The sequence below is a fragment of the Clupea harengus genome, chromosome 23 (assembly GCF_900700415.2).
Source record: "Clupea harengus chromosome 23, Ch_v2.0.2, whole genome shotgun sequence".
NCBI classification, from domain to species: Eukaryota; Metazoa; Chordata; class Actinopteri; order Clupeiformes; family Clupeidae; genus Clupea; species Clupea harengus.
In genome coordinates, this window is record NC_045174.1 from 4,476,154 (window position 1) to 4,494,310 (window position 18,157).

Consider the following 18,157-nt stretch of genomic DNA (forward strand, 5'->3'; position numbering starts at 1 on the left):
ATAAGTTGAATACCGTTTCATTGACATGAGCAAGAACGTCAACCAATACATGACAATAACCATTTATATATAAAGGTTTGTAGCTTCGCAGTTCAGTCACACTTTTCACACATCAAACGTAGTATTTGTGGAAGTTATGCTCTGCCTTTCGGCTCAGTGGTTGAGAAGAAAAACCTGATTTGGATAGAAGCCTGACCAAGACCGTCACAGGGTTTTAAACAAGTATGACTGCATAGCAATTACTGCAAGAGGCCCCTCAATAATTTCACGGTAATTTCTTACGCATTGGCAAAAATAGCACTTTAAGAAAAACCTTTGGGACAAAAGGCATATATGTGGGATATAGAACGAGGACACCAGTGTACGGAATTATTCTGAAATCTGGGGAATAGAAATGTAGGAATTTCTATTTTGCATCGGCATTCAGAATTTAACATATCAAAACAATCACAACTTGACATACCTAATTCATCACTATAAATTAATTTTGGTTCGTAAGAGGGCAGAAATGACTGTATCTGTTAATCTTAGTCAATGAAAAGGAACTGAAAATACAAACGAGTCTGTAACTACATTATGAAGCGAAGGTCAGTCCTTAAGATAAAAGAAAGTGTTATTGAAGGAACATTCAAATGCTGCCAAATCATTTGCAGAAAAATGACACACATAAGGACATAATAAATACTATTCATTATCAATTAAACTTTAAGTAATCAATAATTCTAAATACTAAATTATTGTAAATAATAATAACCTATGGATGAGCTTGGATATAATGTTTTGGGTTAGTCCACTCAGGAGTTTCCCCTTTCTGTAAGTCAGTGGTGTGAGTGAAAAGAAAGCCTATTTATTTAAAGAAAACCACACATATAGGACTCAGTCTTCTTATGTTTTATTGTATTTACCTCCAGAATTGTTTCCCTTCCCTCCTTGGAAAGTCCATAAGATGTTAGGACGCTGTTGGATATCATTGGAATACTTTTTGTATTTAACAGAACTATATTAAATTAAGTCAAGTACATGTACCTCAAGCGAGCAGACATTCAACAAAGATGGGATCTGCCATAAAGTGATTTGGAAAGCTTTCTTGTGGAAACCCACCTCCTATATGTGCACACAAGCAGAGCACTCAGTCTTCATTGTGAACCTTGTATACGTCCAGCTCTTTCACCCCTAGTCCTTATGTATGTATCCTTTGGTCCGAGTGTAGTATGAGCAATTAATGTGTAGCAATTCATCTTTAGATCAATTTGGAGGTAGAATTATTTGATTTGCTTGTTTTTTTTTTGGAAAACGATCTCCATTCAGATCATGTCATCTGGCTGTCTTGCTTAGTTGGTTGTGAGACTTGTTGACTCGGCATAAAATTAAACGTTTAACTGCAATTCATTAATGGATTTCATTGGATTACAGTGCTGTCTTAGGAACTGCATAGCAATACCTGTAAAATACTGCGACAATATGCACAATAATGAACCAGCTATAATGTAACCCTTTGAATTTAATATTACAACTTTAAAGCCTCCATCTCCCATTCTGCTATGTCAAAGTAAATACTGACCCCTAGATCTTTTAGCTCATTCAACTTTTAATATGCTGAACCTACATACCATTTGTGATACAGCTGTGAGCCCACTTAGTCCATGTGTACCCCGAATACTGATTTAGGGGCGTTGTGTCAATCGACATGGGAATGTTTGAAGTGCAAATAAGTGGGATGTTTCTCAAGGGGGCATAGGCCATTGCGATGGGTGGACATTTATAAAACTATCTCTACTTGTTTCATCATCATTTGCCATCTTGGTGAGAATGCACGCCTTTCCTGTCGCTAAGTGTCTAAAAGATAAAGAATCAGCATTAGGTACCAAAGAATCCACAACAGGGAATATGTGCCTTGAGTAATACATGTGTGGAATAGCTAGCTCCTTCTGACTTTTTATATATATCTAACTCAATCGTATCATATCCACAGGTATAAACATGTGTACAATTAGATATATAACATATATTGGCTATTCTTTTATAAGTGCCCAGAGAATGAAATATGTCAAGATCCAGCTTGATATTCTACCACCCCTTCAGTGTCCATTGAGGTCCTAACCCATTTCAGTCCAGGAGTGGATTTGTGTGTGTGTGTGAGTGTGTGTGTGTGTGTGTGTGTGTGTGTGTGTGTGTGCACGCAATGGTGATTATTGTTCTCTTTTCATCCCAGCTCTTCCTGTTCACTCCGTGTCAGAATTCTGGAAGCTTTGTAGAAAGTTCAGTAGTCCGTTCCATAGTCTGTGTGCGCGTGTCTGTGTTTGTTTGTTTGTTTGTTTGTTTGTTTGTGTGTGTTTGCCTCAGCACGGCGACTCCACATAATCATTGTCGAGGCGCGGCCTGAAGTTGGTGGCCAGGGAGCGGCTGATGACGATGACCCGCGGGCTCAGGCAGTCGTCACGGCGATGCAGAATGTCCCATATGAGCACGGCAGCGGCCAGGGTGGCCAGCAAGCAGGCAGCGATGTTTATGTAGCACGAGTACGACAGCTGCGTGTACGGACCAATGCGATAGAACGTCACCAGGCCAATCACCAGCACAAAACCTAGAGAGAGGGAGAGAAAGAGAGGGAATGAGTGAGGAGAAAGAAAATGAGTGGTGCGTGTTTGGTGTGTGTTTGTGATTTATTTTCGTTTTAGTGACCTAGATCATTAGTGTGCGTCAAGGTTGAATGCTTTTCTGTGTATTTTTGGGGTTTTCTTCTCTGCACGGTTCTCTGTAAAGCCCTGCTGTATTTGGTTACTGTGGGGCTTTTGGGTGCGCTCATGCTTCCAGCCACAGCTGTAATTAGAAAAAGATGGAGCTCATTTCACGGAACACTTACGCATGCACACACACACACCACACACACACACACAAGTAAAGGCAGACTGAGCATTGGAGAATAGGACAAAGAATAATAATAACAATAATAGTTGTTCACTTTCTAAAGGCCAGAGTGGCCTGGGCCATGTCTGAGGCGTTCCCCCTGCGCCTCACAACAGCACACGGCAGGGAGGTAATGCTGATGGACAGCCATGCTGGAGCTGAGCACTCTCAACAGGACACATTCCACAGACGCCCTCGTCACAGCACACTAACTCACAGCACGCCAGCCATGACAACAGCACACCAACTCAGAGCACACCAACTCACAGCACACAGACTTACAGCACACCAACTCACAGCACACAGACTTACAGCACACCAACACACAGCACACAGACTTACAGCACACCAACACACAGCACACAGACTTACAGCACACCAACTCACAGCACACCAACACACAGCACACAGACTTACAGCACACCAACTCAGAGCACACCAACTCACAGCACACAGACTTACAGCACACTAACTAACAGCACACCAACTCACAGCACACAGACTTACAGCACACTAACTAACAGCACACCAACTCACAGCACACCAACTCACAGCACACTAAAGCTTAATTTATGGTCAGCCTTTTACGCAGACACGCAAGACATGCAAGAGCCCCTTGCATCGTTGCGAGCCCCCTCCGAGCACCGTTTGCGTTCTTGCTTGCGTCTTCCAAATGTTTTAACTATCCGACAAGGCGACGCAAGCCGCAGGGCTGTGATTGGACCAACCCATCGCTGTTTACCTTGTGGGCAGTAGCATGCTAACATTAGATAGCTGGCTCAGACACCTCGCAAATCCCCTCAGACATTTTTTTCAGTTACAATAACGGGGTTTTTACATTGCACAGTGTCTATTTCTCGGTAACTTTTAAAAAATCTAAGCAAAAAAAAGTTAAATAAACAACTTTTAAATCGGTGTTTATCTTGTGGGTAGTAGCATGCTAACATTAGGTAGCTGGCTCAGACACCTCGCAAATCCCCTCATACGTATTTTTCAGTTACAATAACGGGGTTTTTACATTGCACACTGTCTATTTCTCGGTAACTTTAAAAAAATCTAAGCAAAACCAAGTCCAACAAACAACTTTTATGTACAAATACGACCATCTACGGAGTTTGGTCCGCCATCTTTTATTTTTATTGCTTTGCGACACCCACCAACCGACGGAGAACTGTAAATGTTCACAAGTCCGTCGAAGCAACTGGAATGTGACCCCGCAGTAACGCAGTCGTAGAAGCATAACGGCACCTTAACTCGCAGTACACGGTCCATAGCTAGAGCACACCAACAAATTCAGCACCCAGCATATTGCAGAAACCCCCCCACATACACACTTGGCTCTGAATTCCTGCTCTCACTCCTATGTATATACCCTCTCCGAACCAGAACATTGAAAGGCAGAAGACCGATCCCTAATCAGGACTTTCTAGACTGTTAGCCGCCACCACTGCCTCTAGTTCCATCCCAGCTCTTACGTGCCTGACTGTTATCTAGAGACAAACCACTGATCCCAAACCAGTCTCTGCTGAAGCATTTCAGATGAAAGTCTCTTATTTTGGACGAGGCTATATTGGCCGGCCCTGATGAATGTGGTTAGTGCGTGCGAAGGAGGAGACTGATCCTGGCGCAGCCCTTGTGAATAACTCCTGGTCGGTGACATCCTCCGAGTGGCTCACCTCCCATCGCAGGCTTATCTCTTCCGCTCTGTGGAAGCTGAAATCACTCATCGCCACGCCGCATTCCTGCAGTCGAACGGAGAGGCCAGAGGGGCCGCAGCCAAGGGGAGTCGTCACATCCCACAAGCTTTATAGAGATTAAGACTTTACACTGGCTTTCAGAAAGGACTTGGTGTAGTGTACAATATCCAAGACATACTGTATCAGTTTAAGTATATTATGTTAATATAACTTACATCCTTAAATGTAAGAAGTCCAGAGGAAATACTGTCTGGAGAACATAAGACCTGAGGAAAGGAGGAGAGCTGAGAGCAGATTGGGATATGAAACCGTTTGTTTCTTGGGGCTTGGCCATCCAGCAGATTTATTTAAACTGTGTGTGTGTGTGTTTGTGGTGATCTGACGAATGATCCTTTGCTCTCTCTGTCCTGTGTTTCTAAGTCTGTGTGTATGACTAAGTTTTCTTTGGCACTGTGTAATCGCTGGTATCCTTCCTTCACCCCTTCACCCACACCACCCCTCCCCCTCCCCTATTCATATCACTCCCTTTCTCTGTCTGTTGCTCAATCTTCTTGGAAGCCTTGCATTCTCTGGAAGAATAGACTCAGTAGAGTAGAGTAGTAGCAGTAGAGCTGTGATTTGCTCCCTCTTCCCATCTCTTCTCTCCCCACTCTTTCAACATTGCTCCAGATAGTCAGCTTTCCTTTGTGTTGCTACAGCTGACTATTCATTTGCCCAGTGTCATGGGGAGGGTGGTGGGCACAGTGCCAGCTGTGCAACCCTTCACCCCTCACCCTCATTCATCCCTAACCTGGCCCTGGCTAATCTTGCTTTAGTGTGTGTGTGTGTGTGTGTGTGTGTGTGTGTGTGTCTGTGTGTCTGTGTGTGTCTGTGTGTGTCTGTGTGTGTGTGTGTGTGTGCGCAGGCAGGACCTCTGCAGAAATCTGCTGGCTGGACTGGAATGTGTCTGGTGTTTTTCTACAGTCTGAGGTTGATAGCAATGGAAACCAAAACTTGGCATTCCAAGCGATCACTGAGCAAAAATAACTCATTCACAACAGTGCACCATTCATATCTTAGGAAAGACTACAATACCCATCAGTTACCCTCCATTTCATTCACTGTCATTGAATCTGTCAACTCTCAATGATAACCACATTGCTCACAGTCTCTCCTAGAACTCATTAACAAAGATCATATCATTCAAAGGCACCTACTCTATCAGTCCACAGTGACTATACAGATTGTTTTGCATTGTAGCTGTACTGACTCAATTGCATTTTATATTAATGAAAAATAATATAAAAATTCTTAAAACCTTTTGCCCTTTAAAAGATCCCCACTATCACCAGTTCCTGATATGGCATGACCACTAAGGAAGACTTGTCATTCTATTGATCAATCCTTTTCCCAGTGCCAGCTAAGGTCAGGTCAACTCCTATGGGTCACTGACCGCCACTGGCCCGTAAGAGGTGACCCCACTCCTTCTCTTCCCCCGAGGACATGGCCCATTCCGTTCCCAGGGATAGCCCAACCTGGCCTGACCTTTCCTCCCCATCCTCCGCACTTCTTCTTCTCCTCCTCAAGACCACAGGAAATGAACCAGGGCCTGTTTAGGAAGTCCTCTGGTTACTGGACATTTGCATGATTCACTCGTTGTGTTGGTGAATAATAAGATGCCTTGAAGAGCTTCAGTGGAATCCAGTCTGGCCGGAAGCCAGCGAATGCATTCAGCGGTGCTGGGCTTTAGAAGGGCTTAAAGGCCTTTCATATGCATGAGCCTCAAGTGGTCTGTTTGAACCACATCGAACAAACATGGACAAACAAACGGACTGGTTTGCAATTTCTGTCTTAACAATCCACCCCTCTACATCCCCTTCTTCTTTCCTCTGTGGTGTGTGTGTGTGTGTGTGTGTGTGTGTGTGTGTGTGTGTGTGTGTGTGTGTGTGTGTGTGTGTGTGTGTGTGTGTGTGTATGTGTATTCACGGGACGCAGGGCTTCAGGGGATTTTGCATAACAGGTAGTGGCAGCACTTCCCCGTCCTGCGTAGGGAAATCCTGGCGCCTGCCCGTCTCTCGCCGGTCTCTTTCACAGACACTAAATATAACCACAGCTGTGACACTCTCACACAGCAGCGCTGCGCTGCGCTGTCCAGCCCTCACCCCGCGCATTCACCGTCCAGACAGCGCACAGCCACAGAGCCAGCGCAACACCATTCACTCAGATAGAGGGACAGCGGAGATTGTTTCGCAGAGAGTTTACAGAATGTCCAGGAACAGATTTCGCCAACGGACACGGCTCGTTTTCCCCTCTGACAACCAGACAAACACACACACACACACACACACACACACAGACTCCTCTCCTGAACACAATACTGTGGCGACAGCACTTCCCTGGCCAGTGATGGAAAAACGCCCTATGAGAGACAGCCAAACATCTTATCTTACCAAATCACACAGAAGCACAGTATGAGATGCAAACACAATTACAGCAGTGGCCGATAATAACAGAGCACTCAGAACTCCATTTTGACAGTGTTGTACATAATCCTAACCCTAACCCTCTGATCTCTGGCCTAGGAATGTCTGGTCAGGGGGAGTAAGGAGGGGGATTTTCAGAACCACCACCACATACACACAAACACACTCACACACACACACTCACACACACACACACACACACACACACACACACACACACACACACACACTCACACTCACTCAGACACACACACAGACACACACACACACAGACACACACACACACAGCATGGGTCTATTTCTGGTGCTGCTCTGAGTGAAGAGTGCTTTCCAAGAAGACGGTCTGATCTGATAAGCGAGGGCCGGTTCTTGGCGGGGCCCCCAGCTCATTGTTGTGGAGTGTTTGATTGCGGGTGGGCGCGGGGGGCTGGGGGGGAGCTGTAGGGGTGGCTTTTATTTGTTGATATTTGTTCTGTTACAGATCCTCAAAGCAGTGTCTGCTTTTGCTTGCAAGTGTCTCACAACAAAGAAAGGCAAGCAGATAGCTGATAGTCCTCCCCCTGTAGTCCTGCTCACACGGAATTCTCATTTCTACCCAAACTCACTCGCCAGTGTACACATGAGCAGCCCCTGTGACAACAGTGTGTGTGTGTGTGTGTGTGTGTGTGTGTGTGTGTGTGTGTGTGTGTGTGTGTGTGTGTGTGTGTGTGTGTGTGTGTGTGTGTGTGTGTGTGTGTGTGTGTGTGTGTGTGTGCATGTGATTGAGAGAGAGAAAGAGGAATGTTAATGTGCTCAATAGTTTGCACTGGTTAGGTTGAGGGATACTCACTGGCTAGCTGGAACAGGGCTGCGATGGCCTCCTCCCACCACTGGGAATCCTGAGTAATGAACTTCAGCTCCAGCAGCCCCAGCAGGTAGATCAGCTGACCCGCTGTCAGGGCAACGGTTGCCAGGAGATTGCAGGCACGCATCATGTCAAACTGCACTGGGGTAAGAGAGAGGAACAAACATTGAATGGGACTGACACACATTTACACATTGTGGTGTCACTCTCAGAAGGCCCCTTATGTGCTGCCTAGTGTAAAAGTCCCATACTGAACAGAGGTGAAGGTGGAAAATGGTAAGACAAACTACTTTGAGATCAGAGATAGAATGTTACACCAGACACTGAGAGTACAAAAGCAGCACACACACACACAGACACAGACACACAGGGAGAGGGAGTGTATTTTTGCTGTAATTGTGTACAGATGTGCTGTCAGCTGTGGTGAGAATCCTGTGTGGGTGATCCTTCCTGTTTCCCAGCATACCTCACCGAGTCAAAGTTTCCTGCTACCCATGATTCCTGTCTGGGAATCCATAAGCCAGAGCCCACATAGGATATGGCCAGAGATATCAGGGTGGTTTTTTTTCAGCGTAGCTAGGATAAATTAATTTACGGAGTTCGTATTGGTGATTACCTAAATGAATAGTTAATCTTAAAATCTATAATCCTTTTTCGAACCTATGCACAATTTTTTTTACAAATGGATATTCAGACCTCAAATCTTGTCCAATTACTGTTTATCTAGACACAACACCAGAGCTTCAGGTTGGGCTCACACATGTCCACATATAGGGTGTGTGTGTGTGTGTGTGCAACATACTCAAAGCAATACACACCATTCTTTCCTTATCTTGGTGCACAATGCGCTGATTTATAGCATGCTTTGCACCATTCTTTCTCACTGAATTGCTGTTTCGACAAATGTTGATTTTGTAAATTCAGAACCTCCACTGGCCTGCACCTGTGTTTATACAGTCAGTGAATGAGGCAAAGGAAACAACAGGAATCCGTTTAAATGCCATTCATTTTCATTCATAGTGTCTGGGTCATGACCCATTCATGCAGAGGCACTGGCAGGCACATGGAAGCCAGCTGAGAGCGAGCGCTGCTAGGCAGCTCAACAAAAGGCCAGTCTGAAGGGCAAAGAGAGCTCAGTTGATACTCCTATTCAGAGTAGTGCTCCTCACATTCAAGTATGGAATTAAACTTCAAATATTAATTGTACCGTGAAATATTCTTTATATTACTTTTTATTTAGCATATCATTTTGTTGTTGCACATAAGGATACACCTTAACACAGTTGGTTTTTTTGTGCCACTGTCACATGCTCATCTGCACATGCATACTCAAACACACACACACACACACACACACACACACACACACTCTGGTTTGTGTGTGCACTTACGTTTCACTGTGCTGCGTGACTCCTGGTACCCGGCATAATCCGAGCCCCAGCTGAGTCCCAGGCAGAGTCCGCGGGTGCCCGCCTCGGAGCCCCCGGCACTGGCCTCGTCCAGCCGGCCCCCCTCCAGCGAGCACATCCTCCAGAGGCCCACGCTGCGGCGCCGTCCGCTGTCCAGCGTCTGCAGCACCCAGCTGGGGCTCCAAGCCGCCGTGTTGTTGAGCACCAGCGAGAGCAGGGCCACCGCCACCGCAGCCAGCACCAGCCGCTGCACAGCCATGCAGCCCTCCGCTCCCTCCCCCTGTCTCCTGGGGCGCTCGCCTCACACACACACACACTCACACTCTCTTCCCCCCCCTCTCGCTTTCTTCCAGGGCCGTGCACACACACACGCACACACACACAGAGGTGTTCAGGTGATGGGATGATCCAACCCAGTGGTGTTAGCTAGAGAACATCTCCGTTCATTCTTGTCCGCTGGGGTGGGGGGTGGGGGGTTATGTTCGACGCCAGGAGTCTTTATCCTTCTTCCTCGGATGCACGGACTCGAGGGGGCCTCTTGAAGACCTGGGCCATGACAATGTTCCTCTTCTTCTGACCCTCGTTTCTCGGTGGATCTCTGTTTTTTTTTTGCGTTCTTCGCACTCCTTCTAGGTTATCAGCCCAGTGGGTGTCTTTCTTGCTGTTTTTCACTAACTCCCACTCTGTGCTTTCCTACCCTCCTCTCTCCCTTTGCTTCTTCTCCTCACTCTCCTCTTCTGCTCCTCCAACTTTGCAGCTGCTTGACAGTGGAGGCGGGATCCCACTCTCCCCCTTGTCTCTCTTTTTTTTCCTCCTGTGTTTTTTTTTCTTTCTTTTTTTCTCTTCCCTCTCTCAGCGGGGGAACAGTGTTTGGAGCTCGTTGGTCTTTGCCGTGCTCTTGCTCTCGCTGGAGTCTGTTCTGTTCTCAGTGGAGACTTAGAGCCTTTCCCTCTGCTGCACAGGCATGCATAGAGCTGTGTGGAGAGGTGGAGAGTTTGTCTGCTCTGTCCCAGATAAGAGTCTTGCGCTGAGATCCGATGAGAGTCTGGAGTGGGTCTGCCCGTGAGGAGAGCGAGAGGTTGAGGAGCAAGATCCAGAGGTCTGAAGGTGAAAGCTGAGACAGTGGGGGAGCGTGTGAGCGTTTAGTCCTTCTGCTCGCTTGCTCTCCCGCCCTCTCTCTCTCTCCTTCCTTCCCTCTGCACAGCTCTGCTCTGCTCTCTCTCTCTCTCTCTCCCTCTCTCTCTGTCTCTCTATCTCTCCCTCCCTCCCTCCCTCTGCCTTTCTCTGTGACAAGCGCGCTGCTCCTGCAGTCAAACAGCAACAGGATGCGTTTCCTGAGGAAAAGGGGTAGAGGACGGCAGAACACAGCCCCTCCTCTTTCTCTCCCCTCACTCTTTCTTCTCTCCTTTTTTGTCCCTTTCTCCCACACTCTCCTCGGTCTCTCTCGCCCTCCCACTCTCCCCCTCACTCTTTCTCTCTCTCACTCACTCCCTCTTTCTTTTTCTGTCTTTCTCTCTCTCGAGTGAGGTGAACTGCTCTGCTTTCAGCTTGGTTCAGGGCCCCCAAAGATTCAGGGAATTTCCTGTTGCCTAACTTTAATAAACAAGCCCATATGTGTCTGGGGGGTGGGGGGTGGGGGCGACAGTGGACTCCAATAAGGAACAGATGGGTGTGGAATTCAAAGTGCAAGCGGAGGAGGGACCCAGATGAAGAGAGGGATGGAATGTACAAGAAAGAACGAGAGGGAGGGAGAGAGGGAGGGAGGGATTAATAAAGTTCAGGGCTCTGTAGGCAGAGTTCTGCCTTTAGTGGGGAGACCACACTGTGTGTGTGTGTGTGTGTGTGTGTGTGGAAGGTTTCTGTTTTTGAGATTGCTTTTGTAGGGTGACCAGCAATGAGTAATATCTTAAATGGTCCTCTTATAGGAAGACCTTTATGATGAGTTACACTCAATCACATTACGACCTTATCATGTTGTTCAATCTTTTCTCCCCTCTCACAAGTTTTCTCAATGTACCATCACACACAACATCAAGAGGCCTTGTCATGTTTCAAAAGCGTGTACAAATATAGATCAGTAATGACTGTAATTGTGGAAATGTGATTATAGTAAATGGCTGTCAAGATTCTCGTCATGTTTTTCATCAAGATTTTCATGTTTACATTGTATGGATATTTTAGTGACCTTTTCTTTCCCTCTCCCCATGACCCTAGCGAGGCGGTGTGGGAGAGCATGGCGCGGATGTGTGTGAAAAGCCGGCGTCTGGACGTGGCGCGGGTGTGCCTGGGGAACATGGGCAACGCCAGGGCGGCACGTGCTCTTAGAGAGGCAGAGAAGGAGCCCGAGCTGGAGGCCCAGGTGGCCATGCTGGCAACACAGCTGGGCATGCTGGTAAGACAGACACCTGTGTGCACACGCACACGCACACACGCACACACACACACACACTCACTCTGGATCTCACAGATTCAGCGTCACCTACTGTGCATCAGAACACGCATGAATGCATATGCACATGAACGCACACACACACACACACTCACACACACACACACTGGATCTCACAGATTCAGCCTCACCTACTGTGCATCAGAACACGCATGAATGCATATGCACATGAACGCGCACACACACACACACACACACACACACACACACACACACAGACACACACACACACACACACACAGACACACTGGATCTCACAGATTCAGCCTCACCTACTGTGCATCAGAACACGCATGAATGCATATGCACATGAACGCACACACACACACACACACACACACACACACACACACACAGACACACTGGATCTCACAGATTCAGCCTCATCTACTGTGCATCAGAACACGCATGAAAGCATATGCACATGAACTCACACACATACACATACATTCAGGGATACTCATTCTATTCCATACTCGGACAGACACAGTAGTCTGTAGTTTGGTTTGTGGGACAGATTTGCCTCTATCAGTCTAAGTTGGCTGACAGCATTCCCGTTTAAATAAAGGTCTCTCTCCCTCTGTCTCTCATGCTCTCCCTCTTTCTCTCTGGTGCCTGGTCTCTCATTGTGTCTCCCTCTGTATCTCTGGTGCCTGGTCTCTCTCCCTCTGTCTCTCATTGTGTCTCCCTCTTCATCTCTGGTGCCTGGTCTCTCATTCTGTCTCCCTCTGTATCTCTGGTGCCTGGTCTCTCAGGAGGAGGCTGAGCGCCTGTACCGCTCCTGCGGGCGTTACGACCTGCTGAATAAGTTCTACCAGGCGTGTGGGCAGTGGCAGCGCGCCATAGAGATGGCCGAGACCCACGACCGCGTGCACCTGCGCACCACCTACTACAGCTACGCCAAGCACCAGGAGGCCACGGGAGAGAACATCGTCGCCATCAGCTAGTGAGTCACCGCCGCCCTCTCACAATCTGACCCATCGCCTCTCTCACACTCGTGAATGCCCCATGACCTCAACAAGCCCAGTATGTGTGTGTGTGTGTGTGTGTGTGTGTGTGTGTGTGTGTGTGTGTGTGTGTGTGTGTGTGTGTGTGTTTGAAGTGCCCCATAGGTGAAGCATAGATGACTGATATCATCTCAAGTAGAATACAAAATATAGAAAATTATACAGCTATGGAGACTACACTTACAATAATTGTTCCCCAATGAGTTGAAGTATAAAGAATATGAATATGAAGACACATTCATGTCATGTCAAATTCTCCATTGACAGAATTGAGTCATTTTTAGTGATGACGGCCTAAGAGTGGCAAGTGCTGTGTTTTTGTGTGAAGACAGCAAGGAATTCTAACTCATATTCTGACTTAACTATAATCAGAGCTCAGCTTCCCTTTCCCTGTGTGTGTGTGTGTGTGTGTATGTGTGTGTGTATGTGTGTTTGTGTGTGTGTGTGTGTGTGTGTGTGTGTGTGTGTGTGTGTGTGTGTGTGTGTGTGTGTGTGTGTGTGTGTCTGTGTCTGTGTCTGTGTCTGTGTCTGTGTGTGTGTGTGTGTGTGTGTGTGTGTCTGCAACAGAGACAACTCTGCCATGCTCCCTTTGTTTAATTCTACGTAAGTGTATATTTGTGACATCACCAGATCCTCCCGTTGACAGGACGTCCTGCTTTTTCACCAAACCCTTTTTTTAGCCCTGCGGCATCTTTTATTAGTGCTCCCATCACTCTTTCCTTATGTGTCATGGCTTTCCTATCCCTGTTGTTCTCTGTCCATCTGGGGGCAGTTATGAGAAGTCTGACACTCACCGCGTCGAGGTTCCCAGAATGCTCATCGAAGACTCCCTTGCCCTGGAAATCTACGTCAATAAGATGAAGGATAAGTGAGTCCCGCCCTGATTATTGTGTTACTCGATGTGAAGGCTTAACTGGCGTGGTGATGTAATGCGTGATTCTCTCTTGTGATTGGCCAGGAATCTGTATAAGTGGTGGGCCCAGTACCTGGAGAGCCAGTCGGATATGGAGTCTGCTCTGCGTTACTATGAGCAAGCGCAGGACTTCCTGTCTCTCGTGCGAGTCCACTGTTACCTGGGGAACGTTCAGAAGGTAGCACACCTGGCAGACAAGGAAAAGCTTGTCAGAATGTAATGTGGTGCAGATATGTGGTCTAATATGTCCTGTAATATGTCCTTTAGAGGAGCATAATCCCTGAAAACAATAAAGCACCCTTGTAGTCACACTTCAAGTCACCAAACGTCAAAAATCACATAATGTCATAATGCTATGCATGACTACAGGACCACTTTCTTCAGTAATTGGTGATGTTCTTTGCGTGCTGATGAGTTTTGTAATAATTCAGTGGGTTGGTCCTCTTTTTCTGACAGGCAAGTGAGATAGCCAATGAGACGGGAAACAGAGCTGCCTCCTATCACCTGGCCCGGCAGTATGAGGGCCAGGAGGATATCGGCCAATCGGTGCACTTCTACACACGAGCGCAGGCCTACAACAATGCCATTCGCTTATGTAAGGAGAACAACCTTGATGAACAGCTCCTAAACCTGGCACTGCTGAGCAATCCTGAAGATATGATGGAGGCCGCCTGCTACTATGAGGACAAAAACTTACACATGGACCGGGCAGTCATGTTGTACCATAAGGTAAGTAAACACACACAAATAGCGAAGTCTGTGTGCTATGTGGAGTATGGATAAGAATGACACAGGTGAAACTGAGTTAGTTGCCCATTTGAGCACTTCGTGAATGATTTCCCCTCAGGCAGGCCATGTCTCGAAGGCTCTGGAGTTGGCCTTCTCCACAGAGCAGTTTGGAGCTCTGCAGTTGATCGCAGAGGACCTGAATGAGAACAGTGACCCCGCCCTGCTGGCTCGCTGCTCAGATTTCTTCATCAAACACTCACAGTACCTCAAGGCGGTGGAGCTACTGGTGGCTGCTAAGAATGTATGTGTGTATATATGTGTGTATATATGTGTGAGGCTAGTCTGTCCTATGTGTATGTGACCGTGTGTGGAAAGATGACTTACGCTCTGTAACGTATTTTGTTCAGCAGTGTTGCTGTTGTGGTTTAGCTGGTCTTCTAGTGCTCTGAGACGGGTGTCTTTGGGTTATTTTGTGTGTTCAGTACCACGAGGCCCTGCAGGTGTGTTTGGACCAGAGCCTGACCGTGACGGAGGAGCTGGCTGAGAGAATGACAGTGACGCGAGGCTCTGCCCACCTATCAGAAGAGGAGCGAAAGGACCTGCTTGAGCGAATCGCTGACTGCTGCATGCGCCAGGGCAACTATCACCTAGCAACCAAGAAGTACACCCAGGCTGGCAATAAAATGAAGGTGAAAGTGCTACACATTCTGCCGATTGCATATGGAGATCTAACACCAGCTGAAGCCCACACAGATGTGCACACATCCCTAAGTTCATAGTTAAGTCCTATAAATCTGCATCATGTTTGATCTTCCCCTTCAGCTTTGCTTAAATCAAAACATTCTTTAAAACTCTGTCACAACTCTAAGGGTCTAATATTTGTTACCAGCGACAGTTGCAATGGGTCAAAATAACAACTGTTTATCTGTCTGCAGGCAATGCGCGCACTGTTGAAGTCTGGTGACACAGAGAAGATTATATTTTTTGCTGGAGTGTCTCGTCAGAAGGAGATCTACATCATGGCCGCCAACTACCTGCAGTCTCTGGACTGGCGGAAGGATCCAGAAATCATGAAGAACATAATTGGCTTTTACACCAAAGGCAGAGCTCTTGACCTGCTGGCAGGTTTCTATGAGGCCTGTGCACAGGTGAGAATATGGGTGTCTTAATGTCTTTTAGATTAAATTCACGATTGAAAAGCTATATTTGGAAATTTTGTTTATTTCTTCTGACTACTAGCTCCTCTGCTTGTGTGTGTAAATGTGTGTATTTTGTGTGTGTGTGTGTAGGTGGAGATAGACGACTACCAGAACTATGAGAAGGCATTGGGTGCACTAACAGAGGCCTATAAGTGTTTATCGAAAGCGAAAGGTCGAAACGCAGATGACCAGGACAGTAGAAATGCTGAGCTCGCACACCGAATCTCCTTGGTGAAGAAATTCATCCAAGCGCGCAGGTAAAACATTCCCTCTGCTCCTGACAATCTCCATTTCAAATCTGCAGTGGCTAACCGCCACTAGAGGGCACTCATGAGACTAATCATGGTAATGGTAGACACTTTCTATCGTCGACATTTCTGAGTTTTTGTGCCAGTAGACATATATGAAGCAATAACTTATATATATATATACTTTCTCTGAGACGTATATATTAGCTATTGCTGCGGGACTGCATACTACTGTGTTTTGGTCATGGTTGTGTGTTTGTGTGCACGTGCAGGCTGTATGAGGATGAGCCTGCGGAGGCGATGCATCTGTGTGAGACGCTGTTGCAAGAGCCGGATCTGGACCCAGCCGTCAGAGTGGGTGATGTCTACGGCTTTCTGGTGGAACATCTCTGCCAACAGGGCAACTATCAGCAGGTGTGTGGTCATGCCAGCGAACAAGTGCGCATGTGCGGCTCGATGTCTCAATCGTAGAGAGCAATGCATCTCTCTGCTAAGAGTTTAAGAAAAACTCTGGAAACTGTTGTTCGTGAGTTCATCTTACACGTCACAATGTTTGATTCTGTCTGTTTAGAAATAGTTCAGTGTTATAAGACTGTAGCAGACTGACGAATATGGTTTTTGAGACTAGTGTCGTGATAATGTCTTGTGTGTGTGATTGTGTGTGTGATTTGTGTGTGTGATTTGTGTGTGTGATTGTGTGTGTGATTGTGTGTGTTCAGGCCGTCTCCAGGTTGGAGGAGCTGCGGCGCACCTTGCCGTCGGTGAACATGGGGCTCTATGTGAGCCAGAACAGCCTCACGGCCCTTCAGGAAGCCACGGGGCTCCAGCTGGCTCGTGGAGACAACCAGGACTCACACGCACACCACCTCGCTCACTCCACACGCCACGACAGCGGGGGAGAGGATGAGGAGGAGGTGGTGGAGGAGGAAGAGGACGAGAATCTGCCAGACTGAGAGACTGAGACCATTTTTTTGTTTAGTTCCCTCTGTTGGTCATTCATTTATTTGATCATACAAAAGCCTTGCAATGAGACATCCTCTCTTCACGGCTTCATGCGCAAGCTGTGCAGTCATGGTGTCAATTCATTGTAGTCTTCTTTTCACAATTCTCTGTAATGCTTTGCTTTATATGTAAAATTCTCACATATTGTTGTATAAGAATGTGCTTGTAATGACTGACAAGGCTCTGAGACAGAGTTGTGCCTCCGACTTATTTTATATATGTGTATGTGTGGTTTCTACTGACAGTGCCAGCCTGCTGAGAGCTTTGAGCAGAGGCCTGTGTGTGTGTGTGTGTGTGTGTGTGTGTGTGTGTGTGTGTGTGTGTGTGTGTGTGTGTGTGTGTGTGTGTGAGAGAGACAGACAGAGAGACAGACAGACAGAAATTCAAGTTCAAGGCCTAAATCTCACCAAAGTATTTTCAATAGTTTGGTGACTTTTTCACATTTCTTCAAGGGCTGTAAGAATTGAACAGGCCTTAAATATTTTGTAAAACAATATTATATGCTGTATAGAAGTGTATCATATTTTAAATAAATGTTTTATATATTGTTGTCCTATTGGTCTGGATCACTTCTTATATGTAACCAGTGTGTTTAACTCGAGAAAATTTGAACTTCATCTATGAGAGTGTAATTTGTTTTAATCAAAAATCCTCACACAAATAAATCACTATTTTTACTGTTATTCAAGTTTACTGTTATTCAAAATACAGTGCGAACACCGTGCAGACCGCGTACAAATGACGGTTCTCATGGGTGACGGTCAAGAAATTGTCTTTTTCCTGATCCCAGAGGGCACGACCCACGATCTTTACAGTTTGTCCTTTCTTTTCGCCAACCACCACCCTGACCACATATCGGTATCGGTCGAACGCTTGCTCCTTGACAAAAGCCATGGTGTCAGTTGATACTTTATCAGACACTTCTCGGCAGTTATCGTGGTCATAGGCCAGGTCGGTGAAAGCTTTGTCTAGTATCTCCTGGGCTCGTTTCTTCACGACATGTGGAAGAAACTTACGCACAGGTCCCATACGGTAAGTACAAGCCATTTTTGTTTTAGGCTTCCAAACTGTAGAGCCTCCTTTCGTGTGATGTCCGTCGTCATCGTCCACCTCAATGTCCGCATTTGAGGCCCTCAGTCGGTCTAGGTCCCTGCGACTTGGTTTCCGTAGACTGGCTCGACGCTCCACCAAGCGAGGTTTATCTGCTCCGGACATTGTTACGGATCTCTAGTGCTGCTGCCCTTTTTTCTGACTGAAGAAGACAGTCCTGTCTGTGACGGCCTTTCCTGTT

At 46.7% G+C, this 18,157-nt stretch overlaps 3 protein-coding genes across 4 annotated transcripts in view; 1 reads left to right on the plus strand and 2 right to left on the minus strand.

The window, feature by feature from the left end:
- ift140 (intraflagellar transport 140 homolog (Chlamydomonas)) overlaps positions 1-17,184 on the plus strand; it is a 30,305-nt gene extending 13,121 nt beyond the window's left edge. For both annotated transcript variants that reach the window (XM_031560668.2, XM_031560669.2), the window contains 11 exons: positions 11,534-11,711; positions 12,524-12,714; positions 13,548-13,643; positions 13,734-13,866; positions 14,145-14,417; positions 14,536-14,718; positions 14,900-15,106; positions 15,353-15,565; positions 15,707-15,873; positions 16,137-16,278; positions 16,584-17,184. In XM_031560668.2, coding sequence (XP_031416528.1) covers positions 11,534-11,711; positions 12,524-12,714; positions 13,548-13,643; positions 13,734-13,866; positions 14,145-14,417; positions 14,536-14,718; positions 14,900-15,106; positions 15,353-15,565; positions 15,707-15,873; positions 16,137-16,278; positions 16,584-16,817 — 2,017 coding nt within the window. In that variant the 3' untranslated portion in view covers positions 16,818-17,184. The remainder of the gene's footprint in view (positions 1-11,533; positions 11,712-12,523; positions 12,715-13,547; positions 13,644-13,733; positions 13,867-14,144; positions 14,418-14,535; positions 14,719-14,899; positions 15,107-15,352; positions 15,566-15,706; positions 15,874-16,136; positions 16,279-16,583) is intronic.
- Positions 877-10,729, minus strand: tmem204 (transmembrane protein 204). The gene is made up of 3 exons (XM_012831050.3): positions 9,302-10,729; positions 7,896-8,051; positions 877-2,584 (listed from the first exon to the last, which is right to left on the minus strand). Exons 1-3 carry the CDS (start codon positions 9,576-9,578, stop codon positions 2,340-2,342), a joined length of 678 nt encoding a protein of 225 aa, XP_012686504.1. The 5' UTR covers positions 9,579-10,729; the 3' UTR covers positions 877-2,339.
- Positions 17,185-17,252: 68 nt separating the features above from the next.
- Positions 17,253-18,095, minus strand: LOC105903299 (dynein light chain Tctex-type 5). Its single transcript, XM_012831031.3, has one exon. The coding sequence runs from the start codon at positions 18,079-18,081 to the stop codon at positions 17,563-17,565; it is 519 nt and encodes a 172-aa protein (XP_012686485.1). The 5' UTR covers positions 18,082-18,095; the 3' UTR covers positions 17,253-17,562.
- Positions 18,096-18,157: the final 62 nt, after the last annotated feature.

Bases quoted from the DNA above. Each gene is read 5' to 3' on its own strand.
- LOC105903299 (XM_012831031.3), bottom strand. From the start codon at position 18,081: ATGTCCGGAGCAGATAAACCTCGCTTGGTGGAGCGTCGAGCCAGTCTA.
- tmem204 (XM_012831050.3), bottom strand. From the start codon at position 9,578: ATGGCTGTGCAGCGGCTGGTGCTGGCTGCGGTGGCGGTGGCCCTGCTC. The intron at 8,052-9,301 runs GTAAGTGCACAC...CTCTTACCCCAG, and splicing joins GTCACGCAGCACAGTGAAAC to TGCAGTTTGACATGATGCGT. The intron at 2,585-7,895 runs GTGAGTATCCCT...CCCTCTCTCTAG, and splicing joins AGCCCTGTTCCAGCTAGCCA to GTTTTGTGCTGGTGATTGGC.